This window comes from Hakea prostrata, chromosome 9, assembly GCF_041222555.1.
Source record: "Hakea prostrata isolate BN-2017 chromosome 9, UWA_Hpros_2, whole genome shotgun sequence".
Lineage (NCBI taxonomy): Eukaryota > Viridiplantae > Streptophyta > Magnoliopsida > Proteales > Proteaceae > Hakea > Hakea prostrata.
This window is the reverse complement of record NC_142608.1, coordinates 58,108,152-58,128,458: the sequence shown is the minus strand read 5'-3', so window position 1 is coordinate 58,128,458 and position 20,307 is coordinate 58,108,152. Positions and strand designations below refer to the sequence as shown.

Sequence of the window (20,307 nt, the reverse complement as noted above, 5' to 3'; positions counted from 1 at the left end):
AACAAGTTCAAGATTATTTTAAAAGATGAAACTGATAAAAAGATAGAAGTACTTTCTTATAAATATGAAGAGTACACAATGCACAGAAAAGGTGAAGGGGTTATAAAATCTGGAAAAACAAGTGGACAAACCACACATTCATATGCTCACACAATATATTATCTAATATCATGGAAATTAAACCAGGTGTTCCATGGCTGTCTCCTCGTGATCAAGTTGTTCTGGTGCAAAGCATGTTGGTGAAAAGTACCAGATGGCATGAAGATCTTATGGGCTATTAGTTGAAGTTGAAGTTGGTGGAGAAAAGAAGGGGATAGAAGGGATTGTTGGAATGGACACAGTTGGGATTGTTGGAATGGAAGGGATTTGGGGGATAGAAGGAATGGTAGGCACTGTTAAGGAAGGCATTGGAGGCTAATGTGACCATAGGAATTTTTGGTATGTTAGGCATGGTTGGCAATGTGGGGATGAATGGTAGGGTTGGCACAGGAGGTGTGGTTTGAAGTAGACGACGAGCACCTAAGGCACACGTCGATGCTTTGCAGTGAGATTAGTGTGAGCACAAGAATGAAGATGCTCTTGGAAGCCATGACTTTGAGAAACAAGGCCTTGTGGAAGAGACACAACAGGGGAGAATGAGAATTTCTGTTGAATGATGAGAAGCAACAAAGTTGGGGTGGCATATATAGTAAGAAAGGTAGCAGAAATTTAGATTTCTTTATTCAGATAGGTACCAATTGATGGGGGTTCCAGTCCCTTGGATCACTTTGAAATCTTGTTGGGGTGGTTGATCAATTATTTGTTTTTGTTAGTTCATCTCCTTCAACTACACAGAAAAAATGTCTAAAGAAACTCTAAATTAATAACAATAATCAAATTATTATTGTTAATACTGATGAGATGATATCAAACCTCTCCATGCAAGTAATCTAAAACCCAAAATGCTAACTATTACAATTTTTTTGTATGAATAATAAATAAAAATATTACAACTTTTCAAGATTCCCAGAGTCTGTAGGCATTCAGCAAATCAGCAGAACAAAGAATTCTCCTCTACATCAAAATTTCCGTAATCACAAAAAGGAATTACAAGGATCCATACTACTACAGCCATATATTGTGATTTCTGCTTCAAAGATCCTCGAGTGAACAAATGCCATATTCGTTCCACTGGAAATTTCAATTGGACCTTGTAGAGCAATCTGGAACTGATGACTTAGTGCTGCATTTTCACTTTTTTTGTTTTTCTTTCTTCCCTTCACTTGTTTCTCTAAACTCCTCAGTCTTTGACTGAGAACAGAAGATGAAGAGATTCTCCGTTCTGTAGACTTCGAAGACTCAGCAGGAGACGCAGTTGATTCTGATGTAGCTGATGTAGAAGGTTTTAATATCGAAGAAAAAGAAATATCAGACTGTGGAGATGGAGTAGGTGCAACTGTCACTTTTGGAAGACCCAAAAACTCTTTAACTGCAGGTTGTCTTAGTACTGGAACATCATCAAAGAGATCATGGTTAATCAAAGGCAAGACGAGAGAGAGAAACTTCTACAACAACACAAAATGCATTTCCCCTGGAAATATGTGTCAGATTAACAGAATTTGGGTACCACAAGGTAAGCAATAGATGTTCGAAAAGATAGCAAATACAATTTCACCATGGATCAGTTCTTGATGGTAGGGAATTCACCTAGTCCATTCATGAGAGATAACAAATTGGAGGTTAGCCAGTAACAAAATATTGCCTGCAATGATAATAATCCAAAACAAATTGGTTATTTAAGTTCCTTGTAGTTTTGTTGTAAGTAGATAACTCACATTCTTAAAGATTGTCAAGCAATCATTGATAAAAGAATAGGATGTGAACCAGGTGCCAAAGGCTTCCGCACAAGCAGAGTCCAAGGACAGTTTTCCTTTGCAGCCTTACCCCAACAATTTTTGTTGAGAGGCTTTCAATTCCTTGACCTCAGGCTAAAACTTTGGTCCACCGACCATTGCGCCAGGGCCACCCCTAAATCAGTAATAAAAGAATAACAGGAAAAAAACTCGTTTGCAACCATAGTAGGCTCACCAGTTCCAAAAAGGATGCAGGTGGCTGGGACACAAATATCAAAACATATGATCCAGCAAAAAAGTATTATATCCCTTGAATGGTCAATGGTGGCAATACAAACATACCTTAGGGAAGCTCGTTTGCAACCATAGTAGGCTCACCAGTTCCAAAAAGGATGCAGGTGGCTGGGACACAAATATCAAAACATATGATCCAGCAAAAAAGTATTATATCCCTTGAATGGTCAATGGTGGCAATACAAACATACTTTAGGGAAGCTCATGGTGAATGGAACTGTGAGAACAGCAAGGATCCTGAAGAAGTTTTTCATGTTACCAGCCATGGGATTACCTTTCATACCTTCTTGCATGTTGCACTAAAGCACAATTTAGTTGACAGCAAGTTAGAACAAAATCATAACACCAACATGGAGATCAACATACATAAAATATAAACGACCAATAGTTGCAAGGACTTGGACATAAACATTAGCTGAGAAACTACAACATAATTCAAAACAAAACCCAATAAAAAAAATCGATAAGATGCAAGATACATAGAAAATAAAAAAATAAAAAAACTGAAAGGTTAACAAAAACTGTGTCATGATGCTTCTAAGAAAAAGCTAATCAAAATTAACTAGCATGCCCAAATGTATCTCCACAGATATCAAGAAGGATAATGCTGTCAGTACTTGAAAGAAGTCTAAACCACTTGGCGCTGAGATGTCTGTATTTACCTCCACAGCTATCAAGAAGGTTAATGATGTCAGAACTGGAAAGATGTATAAAGTATCCGGTGTTGTGAGATCGGTAAACCAGAATGCACCACCTCCTTTGAAAGAGGGAACTTTCTCCACCATATTTGAAATCTGCACAGCATATGGAAAAATTAATTGAGGCACAAATATGGTCAAAATGTAGACAAAATTACTGATTAATGTGACACTTAAATGCACAAACGATCTTACAGAAACAGGACCTTGGATTAAAATTCCTTTTAATAGAGTGAACGGAGTCACTCCATACCTGCAGCAACCAAAGGAAACAAAACAATGAAAATTGTAAGAAATACAGAGTAACAATAAAACAGTAAAAACTAGTTCACTTTACAAGAACTGCAGAAAACAAGGACTTTCTTGATTTATATGTTGTAACAGTTGTAAACACACATGAAGATATATTTTCTTCTGAAACATATTGCATTTATCATGATGAATACAATTTAAAAGAATTAAAGAATCGAGTAAATCAACTGAGGTCATTTTGGGATGTCTAAAACCCAAAGGAAAGTCCCACTTTCATGTCCATGAGCATCATCTGGTGCATGTTTGGCAATTACAGATCATATGACTCAAACCTTCAAATTCTTCAAAAGAAATTGAGCATGTGGGTTTCTGTTAATCATAGATGAACCAAAATTAAATTATATAAAGAAAAAAGCTGGGCATGCCACCATCGTGCCCAGCATGTCAGTCTCTTTCTCCTCCCCCTTGGGGAAAAGAACCCCCTTCTCTCCGTCTAGCAGCATGCCAAATCGCTTCCATTATTTAAATGCTATAATAACTTCGGAAAGAACGCTTCACATTTCAAACTCATAAGAAACTGAGGTGTGAGAAACTGCCAAAATTATCTGTCCTCGCTAATCTCTGACTGGTGATGAAATTGCTTACTCCTTATATAGCGCCCGCACCTGTTTTTTACCCTACTCTCAGTTTCCCCTCCGGGAAGTGAAACTGGCCCATGGTACCTCTACCCATTCCAAGACAGACTACCACAGGCATTCTTCTTCATCCCAAGCCAAAACAAATCTTTACCACACATATACTTTAACCTGGCAAGTTCCCATGGAAACAAAGATATTTATGCTACATTCCGGCAGATAGCCACAGTGCAGTTTTGACTGCTAATATCTACTTCTTGGATTACCACTTTAACCTGTAGACCATATGTAAAATTCCGTGTGAAGCTAACAAATTAACGATTGACATAAAAACAGGAGGAAGCAAGTTATATGAGTGTTCTGATGCTGCTAAATGAAATATAAAATTCCATGTGAAGCTAACAAATTAACAATTGACAGAAAAACAGGAGGAAGCAAATTATATGAATGTTCTGATATCTAATTACAAATGACTACATCTGTAAAAAAGGATAAAAAAAATTTTGCAGTTAACATGTTCAAATAAAGAAAAACTCACCAAATATTTCCAAGACAAGCTTAATTGTACATATTTGCACTTAAATGAGCACAACCAATTATGTCCTTGACAACCATCTTAAAAACCAACTAAAAATCAGTTTCAGAATTTACACAGGAAGCATTGCAGATTAATTCACCTATTAAATGGCATTAAAGGATATAACATAGAGCTAGGCATGTATAAATATGGCAGGGGTATAAATCAAACTTACATTAAGCCTTGAATTAGCTTTGATTTGATTTATTAGAAGAGGAAATGTAGCCCCACGAATCAAGATGGTTGTTAGAGCAATGGATGCCCACCTAGAAGAGTTATCTTGCATTAGATGAGCAAAACCACAATAAGAATGTGCCATACTTGACGCACTCAAAATAAATCACCTCTTAAATATCTTGATGGTGATAGAAACTAAGTCACAAATATCTCAGATATCATTTTACCATAGGTTGACTGCATAACCTAGCTCTAAACAAGAATAAAACAACAAACTGGTGCGATCCCAAAACAGCCAAAAGGATTAATCTCATGGGAAGATGACAGGACAAACAAACAGGGCAGTCAGGAGAAACTGCTTCAATTCACTTCACCTGATATTCACCTGCTGTTTCTAATCTTCCACCACCACCCACCCAACCCTCACCCCCCCCCCCCCCCCCCCCAAAAAAAAAAAAGCCCCACCCTCCAAAAAAAAAACCGTTGTTTCTATTGCAGCAACCTGTGCTGCCATAGCTACCAGTTAATGGAACATAGTTGATGCTTATCCACAAAATATATTAAGGTTTTCTTTGGATAGACTATCTACAAGAATGAGATTCCCAGCAGAAGTAACTTCATGGAGTTATCCATCTACAAGAAGCAAACTAAGTCAAAATAATTGATTGTTCTCTCCCGATGATAACCTGTTTCATGGGTTTGGTATGCTGAACCAATATCTCGAGGTATTCCTCATCTGTCAGCCTATTTTGTCTGTCACTACTGGTCAAAAGGTAAGCTTCTTCAATCTCAGTTCAAGGCCAACCCACACCCCTTTCTTCTGAAAATCACCGCAGCGGTACCCCTTTTTTTCCAGAATCAACTTTAGCACTTTGTTAGAATCTGGCAATCAGATCAAGTGGATTTCTAAGGCTTCACAATATGATCGGCTATAATATGTAAATCACTTAAATTCTGCATTTTTCAGTTTCAGAATTGCTCTTTTTGTATCTTATCCAGAACAAGTTTGTAATGTGGGTTTTTATGAGTTTATACCTAGTTATCTACTATATATTAACTGATAAGGGGCGACATCAGAAAAGGATATTCTGGAATTATGTTGCCTATTGTCCCAAAACTTATTTCTAAATGGTTGCAGGTATATTTTGTTCGTAATATTTGGTATGCTACTCAGTTTAATACCCGAGGGGATTCTCCTTGGTCATTTGGGTGGGATTCCTAGGACCCCACAAAGGTGCTTTTTATTCTATTGTTGTAGCTATTCAAACTTTGCTCCTTCACTCCCACCTACTGAGATCAGACACTTAAATCAACAGTTAGCACTCTATATCCTTAATCTATACCTGCAGACCACTCTATATCCTTAATCTATACCTGCGGACCCTGTTCAGAGTCCTATTTCCAGCCATTGTCTATTTTCAAATGACTATCTCAACCTAACCTTATGGTCCTTAATTCACTGAAAATTTCACCTTACCTTTCTTTTTTTTTTTTGGGGGGTCTATTTTCAAATGACCAGTCAAAAGGACTAAGGCCCACAGGCACAAAGGTTCGAACCAAAGACCTCCTTGGACTTACAGCCTCTACCTATGAAGTTGCCACCATAGTGCTAGAAGCACATCACGAAAATTTCACCTAACCTGTTGAACCATTCCCCCAACCCTAATCTACTGCAAAACCCTAGTATTGGACCTATTTTCATACCCTACCAAAAACTGCCCCCAATCTGACAAATAATAACCAAACATACCCATGATAGCAATCAACAAACCATTACTGATCCCCGTGCCAATTTGAGGTGTGGATGTTCCCTTTAATTACACCACTGAACCTAAATTTCAGTCAAACCTGGACTATATGTTCTGAGTTATCAAACTCAACAATTCTGCCCTGTACCAAAATCATATCATTTCTGCAAACAGAACACTTGAGTTTCCACCTACAGCTAGGAACCTTCAAACACACCCCCATCCAAGTTTCATTTTACTAAATTTTTCCCTAACTACGCATGTACAATTAAGTCCTAATTTCTGTATGATTCAAGTTTTCATTTAACACTGTTATAAGATATATTAAGGTTTCTTTTGAACTCAAAATCAACAATGACCACCTACACTCCAGTTCCAAGGCATGCTAAAGACAAATGAGAGCCTTTGCCAAAGAATTATATCTCAAAATTAAAATAGGCAACCTATAATGATGTGCCAGAATGATGAATTCCTTCTTTGACTTTTCTTTTCCTCATTTTCCATATTACTTACGCTTCACCCCTTAAGATTTCATTTTCTATGTAAGTATCATATCTCCTCAACTATGCAAAATTAAGTAAATAGAAAATAGTAGAATGACAGATAAATAAATGCTAATGAAATAATTTTGTTACCGACCATAATTCATGTGTACAATCATAAAAGTTGCATCATGAAAATCTAAAACTGACACGATATAGAGAAAGCAAGAAGATCCAAAAATTAAACTTTACATGAATAAAATAACACGAACACAACTCAAAAGACGCATTACCAACTTTGGCAATAACAGGAGAATTGTTACACCTGACAAAGTGCAAACACATGCCAAATACCAAATGTCCAAACAATCACTGAAGATCATAACTAAGAACATTATTAGTGTACAACACCATTCTGTGAGACATACAATCAGAAGATGACACAAAAACTAAATTGCTTTCTGAGGAACATGACCAACTTAACTCCCCACTCCTCAAAGAAGACATGGAAGATATAAATTTTAGGGAAAACAAACTAACTAAATTAATAGACAGAGAAATACATAAAAGGAGACAACATTTTACCAATTCAAGCCAGTAAAAGAATGAACACCATCAATTAGGTACTGCAAGGCTGCAACAGGAAAGAAAGAATCAGCAGCTGCAATAGCCACTTCATTCACAACAGGAGCCTGGGAAACTGCCACTTCCACATTGTTCTCAGTGAAGACATCGGCAATGTCACTTGTAAACTCAATCTTATCTGAATCATCTGCAATGGTACTCAACATATGCCTAAAAGATGACGACCCAAGCCCTGAAAGTGCATAAATTGAAGGACTTCTGTTCTCTTGAAACAGAGCATGAAAACCAGAAGCTGAACCATTGAGGTTCCGGTGGTATGACCCATGTCGCATAAAATGACTAATGGTTGTTTGGGAAGGAGTTGCAACAGAAGGTTGGTCTTTCCCATCCTCATCATGAAGAAAGAAACTGAAGGACGGGTGGAACCTTTGCTTGAGATAGGTCACCTTGGTGGAAATGCTGCGCCTGCAAGCCATCTAAAAAAAGACAGAAAGTTGAGACAAAGGAAATGGCTGGAATTAGAACAGAAATGAATCTCAGGGAAGGAAGTATGTATTCATGGCTCAATTAGTCGTTGGTAGCCTTGAATTTGTACTGCTGCCTTATCAAATGCAGAAAACAATGCCAACATTCTCAGTTACAGAGTGAGAAACAGGGTTGGGAGTGATCAGGTCAGACAGCTGTGTTCTCTGACAGTAGAACAACCAAGATTAAGGGCAGCGGCGAGAGAGACAGACGGCTTAATCCGACGCTCCAACTCCGACGAGAATTAGCGGCGGAACAGAGGCTGGGCAGACCGGTAGAGTAATTTGCTCCGGCGGGTGCCTTTCAGGGTTGGGAAGAAAACCGTGAAGGGCTATTATGATCGACGTACCGCGTGGGGAAAATTGCACCAGTGCATTGCTTTGCAAACCGGGTTTTCTGACTCGGAATTGGGTTTCAGAAATCTGGTGACTCGGGCTTGGGTAAACCTAGTGGAGATGCTCCCCACCCTAACCCTCCACCATAAAGCGACACTCACATAATTGTAGGTCCTGCACAGTTTTGCTTAACACAAGCAGACCTTGTGAGTGTGGGTCTCCTACTCATATGAGCGTCGTGAAAGGATTTGGACTCGAATAAATCTACCCGAAGTGATAGGAAAGTCTCTACGCTTTCTTTTTTTTTTTTTTGGGTTCATAGATCTCTTTCTTACTCTTCTATCAAACTTTTTGAGTTCCACCATACATTCAGGAAGATTCTGCATCTGAGCATTAATAAAGCAGATCAGAAATCATCAAAGCAATTGAATCGTTCTCCTAAATATGTGTGGAGAAATATGAATATAACACAATCATTTACCCTCACCTCCTTTTCAACCCTTATTAAGAGACTAATTATAGTTACACGTTAAAACCTACTTCAAATGAATAATGATAGAAATTTCCCTACACTTTCAAAACGAATGCTTAAGAAACACTACAAGAAATCTTTTCAATTATATGCATCATTCAAACATTGAAACACAAAGACAAATTGTATTCAATCTAAATAAACTTTTCCAAATTACTATCTTGACAAGATTAGACTTTACTTAATTTATGGAAATTACCTCAACATCTTCCATCTTCAATGGGTAATTCAAATCTTGACTATTTGAATTCATCTGAATTATCCTTATTCACAAACATACCCCAACAGCATGTGAACCATATGTTGTTGTAACCATACGTTTTCACTGTTTTCGCATGGAATGACAAATACAAAAGATATCCATTTTAAAGACTATCGGAAGTTGGGATATGATATATTGTTTTTTTTATTGGCAATTTGTCATATTGGGATGCAGGTATTGCATAATATCGGGTCAGGCTTTACCCCTGACCTCGAAGGATTCGAACTCTAACCTCCCATATAAAGGTGTTGATTTTTTACCAATTGAGCCACCCTTCATGATCACGATATGAAATCTTTGTTTCGAATTTAGTGGATTAGTCATTTAGATATGAAGAAACGGAGATGTGCCAACTTAGAAGTTACTTGCAACTTATTGTTCCAAAAAAGATAAAAAAAACCATTTGCATATTCATATCTGAAATCAATCTTAGACAGTTGAAGCTGCTGCTGTTCTCATATAAATTTCCATTTAGAAACCTTCCTAGATGAGACTCTTTGTGGTACTCTTCAACCAAGATATGGTACAGCTTTTTGAACACTGCAGTTGTTTTTCTGATCTTGACAGGGCCATTGCTTTCATCCTATTCTTGTGCTGATGAGAGCAAACTAACAGATGGGTACTGCAAATTATGCTTTTGGGAAAGTTGGATAACTCTGTGGGATTCATAGAGTCCCAAAATGGCAAAAAAAGAACCAAGTAAGAAAAGTTGCTTTTGAACAAAAAAAAAACAAATGAACCATATAAGATGCTTTTTGGCAAGTGTGCAGTGCATAGAGGTTGATGCCATCCACAGTGGGGGATTAAATCCTTAAATAGCCATATTTTTGTGAGATAAAGTTTGACCCTTGTAAGAGGCAGCAAGAAGAGATTTTTTGAGTTGCTCTAGAGAACCCAGCATGGATTTCTTCAGATAAAAGAGCAGATTTGGAAAAACACCTGCTGTTATCATAAGCCCAACCTAAAGAAAGATACCCATCAAAGGGGTTGTTCCCCATCCAAAAGCATTATTCAATAATCTTAATGATTCCCCAAGGCCAGTTTGCTTTGTGTAAGTTCTAGAACTGCTACTGTGTAGCCACAAATCCAATTGCATTAGTGAGCTCTGTTGATATTGTCAACCATTCTAACCAGAATAAACTGTCTTATTGTATATCATTGTAGTCATAGAATTACAGATAGAGAAAGGGAGACATCCATATTTAAAGCCATTAAACTAAAACTTAATACAAAGCATGGTTGCATACCTTCACACAGGAAAGCATCAAGACTTTCACATATATATAGTGGTTTGAACTCTCTATGTATATCTAGTATCTTACTACTCTCCCCCTATTTAGTCATTTCTCAACCCTCTCCATCTAGCTGGGAAGGCAACCCCTAATCCGTAATCATAATGCTATGCAGCCGGCGCTATCGACTTCCCATCATCGTCGTCGTCGTCGTCGTCATCATCATCGCCATCACCGTTTTCTTTGTAAATATAACGGCGATGAACCAATTCAGCGCCGATGACGACTGTATTGAACTCCAGGTTCATGCACTTGACAACTACCATCGTCTTAGAAAAGTTAGGTGAAGAACAAGGAGGGACTACAAGTAGGCTACACACAAACGTAGCCATTGTCATCCTTTATATATACTTGAAAGATCGGAAATGGCTTTACACTCTTCATCCAAAATTCCATTTTGGCTGCTTGGTCTTGTCTCCATTTTTCATTTTCTCAAGCACATTGTGGTGAAAAAAAGAAGAGAAGTAGAGGTCCTTCCATGCATTTTCCATATGGGTCCCCCATTTAAAGGTTGCTCATGGAGGCTGTTTGCCTTGCACATTCCACATGTGGAAGCAACAGTCCTTGCACACTCTCAGGTTCCTCTGTCTCGTGTAGGTAACTTTCCATGTGTAAGATTCTGGAACAACCACAATCTACTTCGATGAAAAAAAGAAGAAAAAAAAAATCTGTGTTTCTTGTTTTTTGGGTAAGAGAACAAAAGTCAATGTTAGCATAGATAATTCAGGTCTAGAACATAGGTCTCTTTGCCAAGTCATGTCGGCCAGGCTGGGACATTAATGGATAGATTTTTATGCCCAATGTTAGCTCAACATTTTTCTAGCCCAAACAAAGTATGAGCAGCAACAAATCCTGAACACAACACACCAAATCATATGGTTTTCCATTGATTAAGCCTTATGAATGAAGGTGAAGAAACAAGAAACCACAGATGTGATGTAGAGAATCTCCCTTTCTAAAATCAACTCAAATGGGTATGGGTGGCAGAAATTCTGTCACTATATATAGTTAATATATTCATTACATCTGTTTTGGGCTGGGAGATATAACTGAATTCATTAATGGTGGTGAGTCACACACTGCTACATTCAGCTTACAGAACACCTTGGGTACCATACAGAGTGCTTGGTAGATCTGGCTTTATTACATATATTGCCAGATTCATAGATTTAGAAGACATAAACATCTAATTAGCAAAGAAACTTAACAACCAGCATCACCACAGGAACAACATAAGTAATGTAAATTTCATGGCATCTCCTGTTTATCATCAATCAATGAGACAGACCCTGGAATCTGAACTTCAGGTAGAAAGAACGGTTTGATTGTTCTGTATGGTAGGAATGGAGATACAGGAGCAAGTGCTTCACTGGTTGAAATTGCAGTCAATGTGAAGATTGGATATAGTGTTGCTTCACTTTGGGTTGGGTTATTCATTGACCTTAGACTTGGGTTTGAGTTCTCGCTTGGTGGCGGATTGGGTATGTCGAGAGATGAGGGTGTGGGGAGTAAAGGCCTGACATGGGAGGGAATTGATTCAAGTGGGGAAGGGAATGTGGGGGGAATGGGGACCAAGGAGCCATTAGCATCATCAGGCACTCTGCTTTGGTCATCATCTAGCAGACGACATGATGCCACAAGAAACATGTAGGAGAAAATCAGGAAGTGTATGCTAGGGAAGACCATATTGGATACCATAGATAGAGATAAAGAGTTTCAAGTTTGATAGCTATGAATGAATAGTTCAGGTGGTGCTTTATGCTTGTGGCTTTCACAGTGGGTGTGCTCTCAACCTAACATTGCTAGTCTAGCTTTGGACATGTAGAAGTTTGGAAGTGGAGGGTGAAGCATGAATGTGTGTAGTTTTCAGTTTAGTTCAACAGAAAAATTAACCAAAAAAAGGTTTTGTTGGTTCTTGGTGGGTGCTGTGTTGCAGATCACATAGACTATCTATATTCTGAAGTCTCTAAGATACTAGTGCAGAAACTGCATAGAATCTGTATGGTTTAATTGAAACCTAAGGATTAATGATGAAAGAAGGAATGAAGCTGAAGTGGATCATCTTATTTTGAAACAATTTCAGTTTTCTAGCATAATGCAGGTGAAGTGTCGGTTAGAGCTGGACTTGGAAATAGAGATGATCTTGTGAATAATAATTAGTCAATCATTCTTCAAGTTTTAACTTGCATGGATGGAAATTTTGGTTAAATCTCAGTAAGGAATTGAGACAACCATGAAAAAGTTCTAGAAAAGTCACTTGTTTCGACAGGTTTTGACAGTATTTAGAAAGTTTTCATGGTTTCAACCAATAAATACTAAAATATAACCAAGTTTCTACCGCCCCATTTGCATAGTTTATTTCTGATTAGTTTCTACAAATTACAGCTGTTCTTGATCAATTTTGGTGGTTTTGACTAGTATTAACAAATCCATCACATGCCTAGAACAAGACTTTGGTCTCTATAGATTGAGAATCAGTCATTATCATGTGTTTGCTTGCAGTCATGAAATTTGGTTTCAAGGTCAGTAATTCTTTCTATATACCTAATTCTGGAAGAACCGCCTATAATTCTTTCTATGCCTAATTCTGGAAGAACCTCCTAAGGGCTTGTTTGGTTACATGAAATCTCTGGATTCATTAATGCAAGATTTATACCCGTTTGATTGTGAAAATCCCTAGATTCATGAAATCTAGAGATTCATCTTTTTATATTAAAAATGTGAATCTGTAGATTTATTGGTCTACTATAAAAGAGCTAAACATTTTGACGGAACTCTCCGAACTTCAACTTTCGAACTAGAATGAAGAGCTCTCTAGGATTTTCATTCTACATATTCAGGTTAACCAAACAGTTAATTTTCTGAATCATGACTCCATAAATTTGAAATCTCCTGACTCAAGTAACCAAACAAGCCCTCAATGGTTGTGAAAAATTACAATTTACGAGGTGGAACTGGCCTTTCTTCTTCTTCTTCTTCTTCTTTATTTATATTTATTTATTTACTTATTTGAAGATGAAGAGCAGCATCAGCAATTAGGCAAAGTACGTACAGAGAAACTGTCCTTGTTCATAGGAATAACCTCATTAGAATATCTGTGTTCAAGCTCATTATTTTGCGGAAAGGGAGCTATCTCACCTGTGTGATCATTTACCAAGAATTCAGAAAAGAAAAAAAGATACAATACAGAACTACGAAAACCTGTACAGGTCTCTCATTCTATTGCTCAACTGTGATTATGCTGATACTCAAGCAATGCTTCCTTGGATCCAAGACTGAGTGGATGAAGTGGAGAGATTTTGTTACACAGCTAATCAGTCGCTGAATTCAATTACCAATAGATGATTTTTTCAAGCTTGCAAGCATGGAGGTTCAATTGATAATTTAGTTTAATTAAAACATTATCCTCACCCATTTCAGATGTTTCAGCCATAACTAAATAGATCCAGTTCTTTCTTTTGGATGATGAATGCAGCAATCTTCAGAAAGGAAGTGCACAGGTCGACCTTAAATACCAACTCATGTCTAATCCATTGCTCACATATTAATGATATTCTATTTTTACAATGTTCTCCATCTGATATATGGTAGCAAAGTAAATAAAATTTCCAAGAATTTCCATACAAGAATGAAAGTTGATTGATTTTAGTCACCCAGGTTTGGGATAAGAACGTTTTACTCATTCGGACTTCTTTCCCTTGAGGTTTCCCTTTGGAATTTTGCTAAGTACGCCAGCATCAAATTTACTGTACTGGTTCTGAAACTGCCCTAGCAGATTATAAAGAAAGTTATCCACTTGGTCTTCATACCTTTCGTAGAGCACTGGCAAAGCATGAGCAGCAACAAATCCTGAACACACCAAATCATATGGTTAAAAGTCGATTAAACCTTATGAATGAAGGTGAAGAAACAAGAAACCACAGATCTGATGTCTAGAATCTCCCTTTCTAGAATCAACTCAAATGGGTGACCAGAAAGTATATCACAAGTTATTTAATAGTTAATAAATTAATTTGCATCTGTTTTGGGCTGCGAGATATAACTGAATCCATTAACAGAGGTCAGTCATGCAATGCTAGGTTCAGTATCAATGCTGGTTAGTCTTGTGCATACAGTCAATCTATCCAGAAGGAACTAGAAATTCGTCTTGGTAATTATGGAAGACAGTAAGAAAGAACTCTCACCGACATAAAAAACAGTCAGAAAATTGCACCAGCTTCCTATAATTGCAGCAACAAGCAGGGTAAACACAACCTGTTGAGGAGATAAACATTATTATTCTGCCAGAAGAAAACTAAAAGTACAAATGAGTCTACGGAGAACACAATGGATTATAACCACTCTTGAAATAGCAGTAGAATAAAACATAAGGAAAACTTTTGGAACCATAGCTAATCTATAAAAATTTGCAACAATTATTGATGTGTAAAAATTTATCTGGTTATATATTTTAAGGATTGTATACTTTTTCAAGCTGCATTTGAAGAACAGACGCTAACCGGCTCTATCTACAGTAATATTTCAATGGTGGCATTAATACTAAGACAATCCATCAAATGTCATATTTGTCTTCCAACGTAAAAAGTGGATCCAAAATACAGACGATTCTCACGCCTTATCCATGACAAACTGGAAAATCATTAACAGTGTAAAAGGAAAAGTAGGACAAAGGTACACCAAAATTTTGAAAAAATACATCACCTCCAAGAAATATCAGAAACTCAAACATTTTCTTTTCTTGATTCATTTGGCAAGAAAGGAAAATGGTGTTCAATGAGAAATTGGCAGGAAAAAACCAAGAGATTTTGATACTTGTACTTTATCATCGATGCTCATCTTTGCTAATTTTTCAACCTAGGCTTTCACTTTTTCTGTAATCGCAAAATAATTTACTCCAAGCTGCAAATAGAGTGAAAGGCAGAGCATGAATAGCAAGTATTTAGTACCCAATAAAATGCATACCATGGCAAATTGCTTCAAACTGCCTCTACATGAAACATCCTGAAGAAATCCCAGGAAATGATTGATTTCAGCGCCAATAGATGTAGCAACATTGACAAAAATCTCTTCAGGCAAAACTAAACGGGGAACTTTAGATGGAGACCTGTGGCAGCAGAAAGACCGGAACATCAACAGTATACAAACCAGAGAAAGGAAAAGATAGAAACCAAAAGAGAAGGAGAAGAAAAAAATCTTGTTTCAATTTACCTGTTCATCATACCAGAAGCATTAGTCCATACAAATTGAGCAACCATGCCAATAACAAGGGCAAAGCACACCAAAGAAAGAAAATGGTAATTAAGCCATTCAAAGAGCACCCAGATTATTGTTGCACCACTCAAGACACTCCCAGATATCTTCTTGTTCCTCCATAGCAAAACATCAGCAGCTACATGGTCAAGGATAAAGAAAGAGGATGAGGGAGTGCAAAAAGTATAATAAAATGAATGGAAAAAGAATGGAAGGAACATCATCTTACACTTTCCACCGCCCAAAATATTATGAATAGTTTTCTGGCGCCCAAATAGCCTATTCATCTGAGCAGACACTGAATTTGATTTGTCTTCCTCAAAAAATGACACTTTCTTCTGTTTTTGGATACTATCTGTAAGTGTCTCCATTATGTTGCCCAGGATTTTCTCAGCAGTAATCTCCTCAGGCATCTTTCCTTTTATCTTCAAGGAAACAATGGATGTCATTTGAAGAATATGAAGCAAACAAAAATTACATCATATAGAATGCATGCAGATATCATGAGATAAATGTACAAACATATTGAATTTCACAACAGCATAAATACTCTAAAACAACTGGCTGTCTGAAATGTACACATCTTCCAAGATTGACCAAAAAACAGAATCATTATTCCATGATGTGTGATATCCACACCATCATAAGGCCATTATTCTACTTGATATAATACTCGCAAGAGAGTAACCTTAGAAATGAACATAGGCCCAATGTCAATATAGAAGTCCAACAAAACACCATGAATCCATCCAAGGAACAAGGACAGGATGATAAGTCAATTTTAATACAGAAGATGAGGAAATATTAAAAACAACAATTCCATGATTTTATGAATTTGACAAAACATGGGAAGGGATGGGAAAAGCCAAATGGTGGGTGATAAGTACTGCAGAATAGACTGCTGATCCAAAAACCCTGACTCATGTCATATGGCTGCTATCACAACTGGAAGGAGTTTGAAACAACAGTAATGCGTCGGCTTCAGCTCGCGGGGCATGGCCGCGGCACACCACCCCCCCACCCAAAAGGAGAGAAGGAAGATTACACCAGGCGCATAAATGATTATGGATATAAATCTCCTTTCCTATAAATATCAGGACAGCTCTTAGAAAAGAGAGTATTTTTCTGGACAAACTGAGTACTTCTGTAAAAAATCATCAAATCCTTTCTGTAGAAAACCAAATATTCTGAAAAGGAAATGGAAGTTACTGTGGACTACTCAAGTTTAGAATGAGACATTTAAAACCACAAGTGTATTTTGAGAAAGCTCCACTTCCATGATTCTTGCATCAAATGCTGTGATTCTGTGTTTTTCAGGCAAGGGAACTGAGTATTTAAGGTTTCTTTGCCAATGGTTCATAGTCTCTCGGATTTTTTATTTTTCATTTTTTGGGGCCACAGGCCTCCTCACTCATCTCAAGCTTCAGCCCCAAAGAAGCTGGTCGTGTTGCAAAATAAAGCTTCAGAAATCCACTATGAAAAGGAATACTTTTGCTGGTTCAAAATAGATGGATAAAAAATGCCATTAAGTGGAGGAGAATATAATGAGATTTAGATTTGAAATTTCACATATACATAACCAAGGCCATTCACTGCCTATCCAACAGTTTAAGTTATCAAATCACCCTGCCGCATGGCATAATTGGATGGAGTACACTGGAAGGACTTGCCATGCAGGTCATACAAAATTTTTTCCCCACTGGTTACTCATTTATATGAAAATTCCAAATCTGAAGGAGTATGACCACGTATGCAATAAAATATTCACTGTAAGCATTCATGGGGAGGTTAAAATACTTATGTCATAAAATTCATCTATATATTTCTATCTCATAAATGCATGCAGCAAGAAATTTTTGACCACTGGTTACTCATTTATATGAAAATTCCAAATCTGTAGGAGTATGACCACGTATGCAATAAAATCTTCACTGTAAGCATTCATGGGGAGGTTAAAATACTTATGTCATAAAATTCATCTATATATTTCTATCTCATAAATGCATGCAGCAAGAAAACAAATAAACGTCTCATCACTCAAAAACTCATTAATCCAGGTTGCCTCAACATATTCGTTCTTTCCACTATATTCTTTGGACCCAAGTAACTTGTATACCGTGAAACCTGATAAATAAAAAATAAAAACACAGTAAACAAAGGGAAAGAAAGCAATATTAAGGAAAAACTCACTTGTAGAAAATTGCAAACCCGGTGCCGAAGGCTTCCAAAGAGGCAGATTTTTTTTTTTTTTTTTTTTGGGGGGGGGGGGTTAGGGTAATTTTGCTATGCAGCATTACCCTAGCAATTTTTGCTCGGAGGCTGTTTTGGTGCCTTGACCTTTTGCTACAATTGCAGTCCACCAAACATTATGCCAAGGCCGTGCCTTCTTGTCTGATAAGAGGGGTTTACGATTACAAATCTACTACCATTGGGTGTTATTGAGTCGGGGCAGGTGGAAATGAGAATAATCCCATAGAAATCAATGCACTGGTTAAGTAACTTGAGAAAAAGGAGAAGATTGAAGATCCGAAAGGCTAGATCAAATCCCAACTCCTTATAAAACCAGAAAAAGAAATGAAAACATTAAAAACCCGTAAGAGTAGAACCCCAATCCCATATGAGACCTTGTAACTTTAAAATACTCTCCATGTGACTGATTCACTAGGAAAGGACAGCAAGCAATACAGAAAAAGAAGTAAGCATGTTGCACAGTGAAGTCCAAACGCCATATGCTGAAGTAATAACAAAGTAGAAGGATCAAAACACAAAGGCCCTTTTTTCCCAAACGAAACAATAATTTCCTTATTAGGTGATCAAGGTAGTTGATTCATACACAATTACATACACAGTATACACACCACCGGTGCTACCAACAGCCCAAGACACAAAACAAATCCGAAAACAAAATTGTAAAGTAAGAACAAGTTCTCCCAGTAACCCAGTTAGCTGGAAACATAGATAAGAACTGAAAGCAGTTCAAACTACATTAGCATCACAAATTAATCCAGCAAACGGCAAGAAGAATGACAGCACAAAAAGAACAAAAAAGGAAAAAAAAAGGACCTATATCATATGAAAACAATTAAGTTTGATAAACCAAGAAGGAGACGAAGCACAAACATTCAAAGAATGAGAAACATTATCATTTTTCCTCTAACATGGTTACTTGAGCTGGTAATTAACTATAGAAGTAGAGAAGAAAAGATTGGAAACACTAACCAGTTGAAGAAATTAGGGTTTCGATCAGGGATTTAGGAGCGCGAAATGGAGATGGAGATGGAGAGAGAGAGAGTTTATTCGAACTTAATAACGTCAGAGACTCACACGCAGAGCATGGGAAGCAAAGAGCCAAAGACCGCTTGGTGGATGTGGCCGATGGCGTGCGTGGACGGAATAATCAATAATCGAACGAGTTGGTAAATACCCAAAAATACCCTTGACTTTTATAAAATCACAGGAAAATCCCCAGAAATATAAGTTTTGCAGTTGGTAGTCTGGTTAATCTAATAACCATTAGATTGAAATCTATCATCTTGAAATGAATGAATTAATTCTCTATGCTTATAGTTAGATTGAAAGATGCCAATCTGGAGGTTATTATTATTTTGTTGCAATCGTTCTTTCCAGAGTTAAGGTATTGTAGCACACCTAAGCCGTTGAAGGTGAAAAATGTGGTTAGAGAATGTGGTGGGCCCAACTGGAACTGATAAGACTTCTGTCGCCTCCAGAACGAATAGACTGGGGAGATCAGAGATGCCTGCAGAAGAATGAAGCACGTGGGAATCTAATACATAATAAATAAAATTTTAAAAAGTTGGAATTCCGTCCTCAACACAACACAGATGATGATTTGTTTAAAGACTCTTTTCTTGACCCTTTTCCTTTCTTTTTTTCTTTTTTTCTTTCTTTTTTTGCCGGGAAAGGCCCTTTCCTTTTAGGTTGTCATTTGTGGACCGTTGCTCATTTTATGGTTTGAGATAAGGACCTCATTTTGAAAGTTTGGTGGATGTTGGCAGCATTGAGTTGCTAATCGTTGGATTGGTATCATGGAGAATTCAAAGATAACTATATTATTTTTTTTTTTTTTTTTTTTTTATTATTATTATTTTTTAATGTTATGACTTGTTGGTAACTTTTATTAGCGTTCAACTCTATTTATTGGATTGGATTTGATTTAGTCTCTTACATTGAATCAAACATTATCCAAGTTTTGCTCTGGTTGCCGATGAGAATGAGTTTCCACGTTCTAGAGAACTACATTAGGTTGCATGTGATTGGTGGACAAAAAAAATGAAATGGAAAAAATATAAATATTATGCATGTGATTAGTGCTTGAAGTGGAGTCCGGATTGTCTCCCCTAATGGGGATCGGTTTATTGTTTTCAAATGTTTTATTATTTTGCCCCACATAATTTTTTGTTGTAATACTGTCAGTGGAGATGATCCACATTCCTTAAAATGGGTTTGGGCTAGATCGTCTTAACTAGGGGTGTAAATTTAGCCCTGATGGCCCTAACCCGCCCTAAGCCCGAATAGGGTTTGGGCTCAAGATTTTGGCCCTAAGGTTGGGTTAGGTCTAAAATATTATGGCTTTAACTAGGGCCAAGGGCGGGCCTAGTATTACTCTTTCGCTTGCCGAGCCTATCCCGACCCGTCCCTAATTTTAGCCCTAACCTTGACCCTGATTATGGCCATGATAATGGCCCTAATTTGGTCTCTGATGTTTGATCTCAATGAATTAGAAGAAAAAACATGAACAAGGATAGAGCTAATCAGGGCTAGGGTCAAGGATGGCCAATTAGGACTAAGGCCAAGGTCTAGACTAGGACTA

At 37.4% G+C, this 20,307-nt stretch overlaps 2 protein-coding genes across 3 annotated transcripts; both read right to left on the bottom strand.

Annotated features, from left to right (window-relative positions):
* Positions 1 to 927: 927 nt before the first annotated feature.
* LOC149005745 (mitochondrial inner membrane protein OXA1-like) lies at positions 928 to 8,198 on the bottom strand. Its single transcript, XM_089135986.1, has 8 exons — positions 7,281 to 8,198; positions 4,464 to 4,554; positions 4,280 to 4,338; positions 2,996 to 3,077; positions 2,789 to 2,920; positions 2,318 to 2,425; positions 1,687 to 1,741; positions 928 to 1,486 (listed from the first exon to the last, which is right to left on the bottom strand). The coding sequence occupies exons 1-8, from the start codon at positions 7,754 to 7,756 to the stop codon at positions 1,074 to 1,076; spliced, it is 1,416 nt and encodes a 471-aa protein (XP_088992112.1). The 5' UTR covers positions 7,757 to 8,198; the 3' UTR covers positions 928 to 1,073.
* Positions 8,199 to 13,554: 5,356 nt separating this feature from the next.
* On the bottom strand, positions 13,555 to 18,833 carry LOC149005744 (Reticulon family protein). Of its 2 annotated transcripts, none has more exons than XM_089169342.1 (6): positions 18,696 to 18,833; positions 15,706 to 15,894; positions 15,435 to 15,615; positions 15,189 to 15,330; positions 14,411 to 14,480; positions 13,555 to 14,075 (listed from the first exon to the last, which is right to left on the bottom strand). In XM_089169342.1, the coding sequence occupies exons 2-6, from the start codon at positions 15,887 to 15,889 to the stop codon at positions 13,906 to 13,908; spliced, it is 747 nt and encodes a 248-aa protein (XP_089025468.1). In that variant the 5' UTR covers positions 15,890 to 15,894; positions 18,696 to 18,833; the 3' UTR covers positions 13,555 to 13,905. The 2 variants fall into 2 exon arrangements, with proteins under 2 accessions (XP_089025468.1, XP_089025467.1); XM_089169341.1 differs by having other exon boundaries at positions 13,558 to 14,075; positions 15,706 to 15,901; positions 18,696 to 18,784.
* Between the last annotated feature and the right edge of the window lie 1,474 nt (positions 18,834 to 20,307).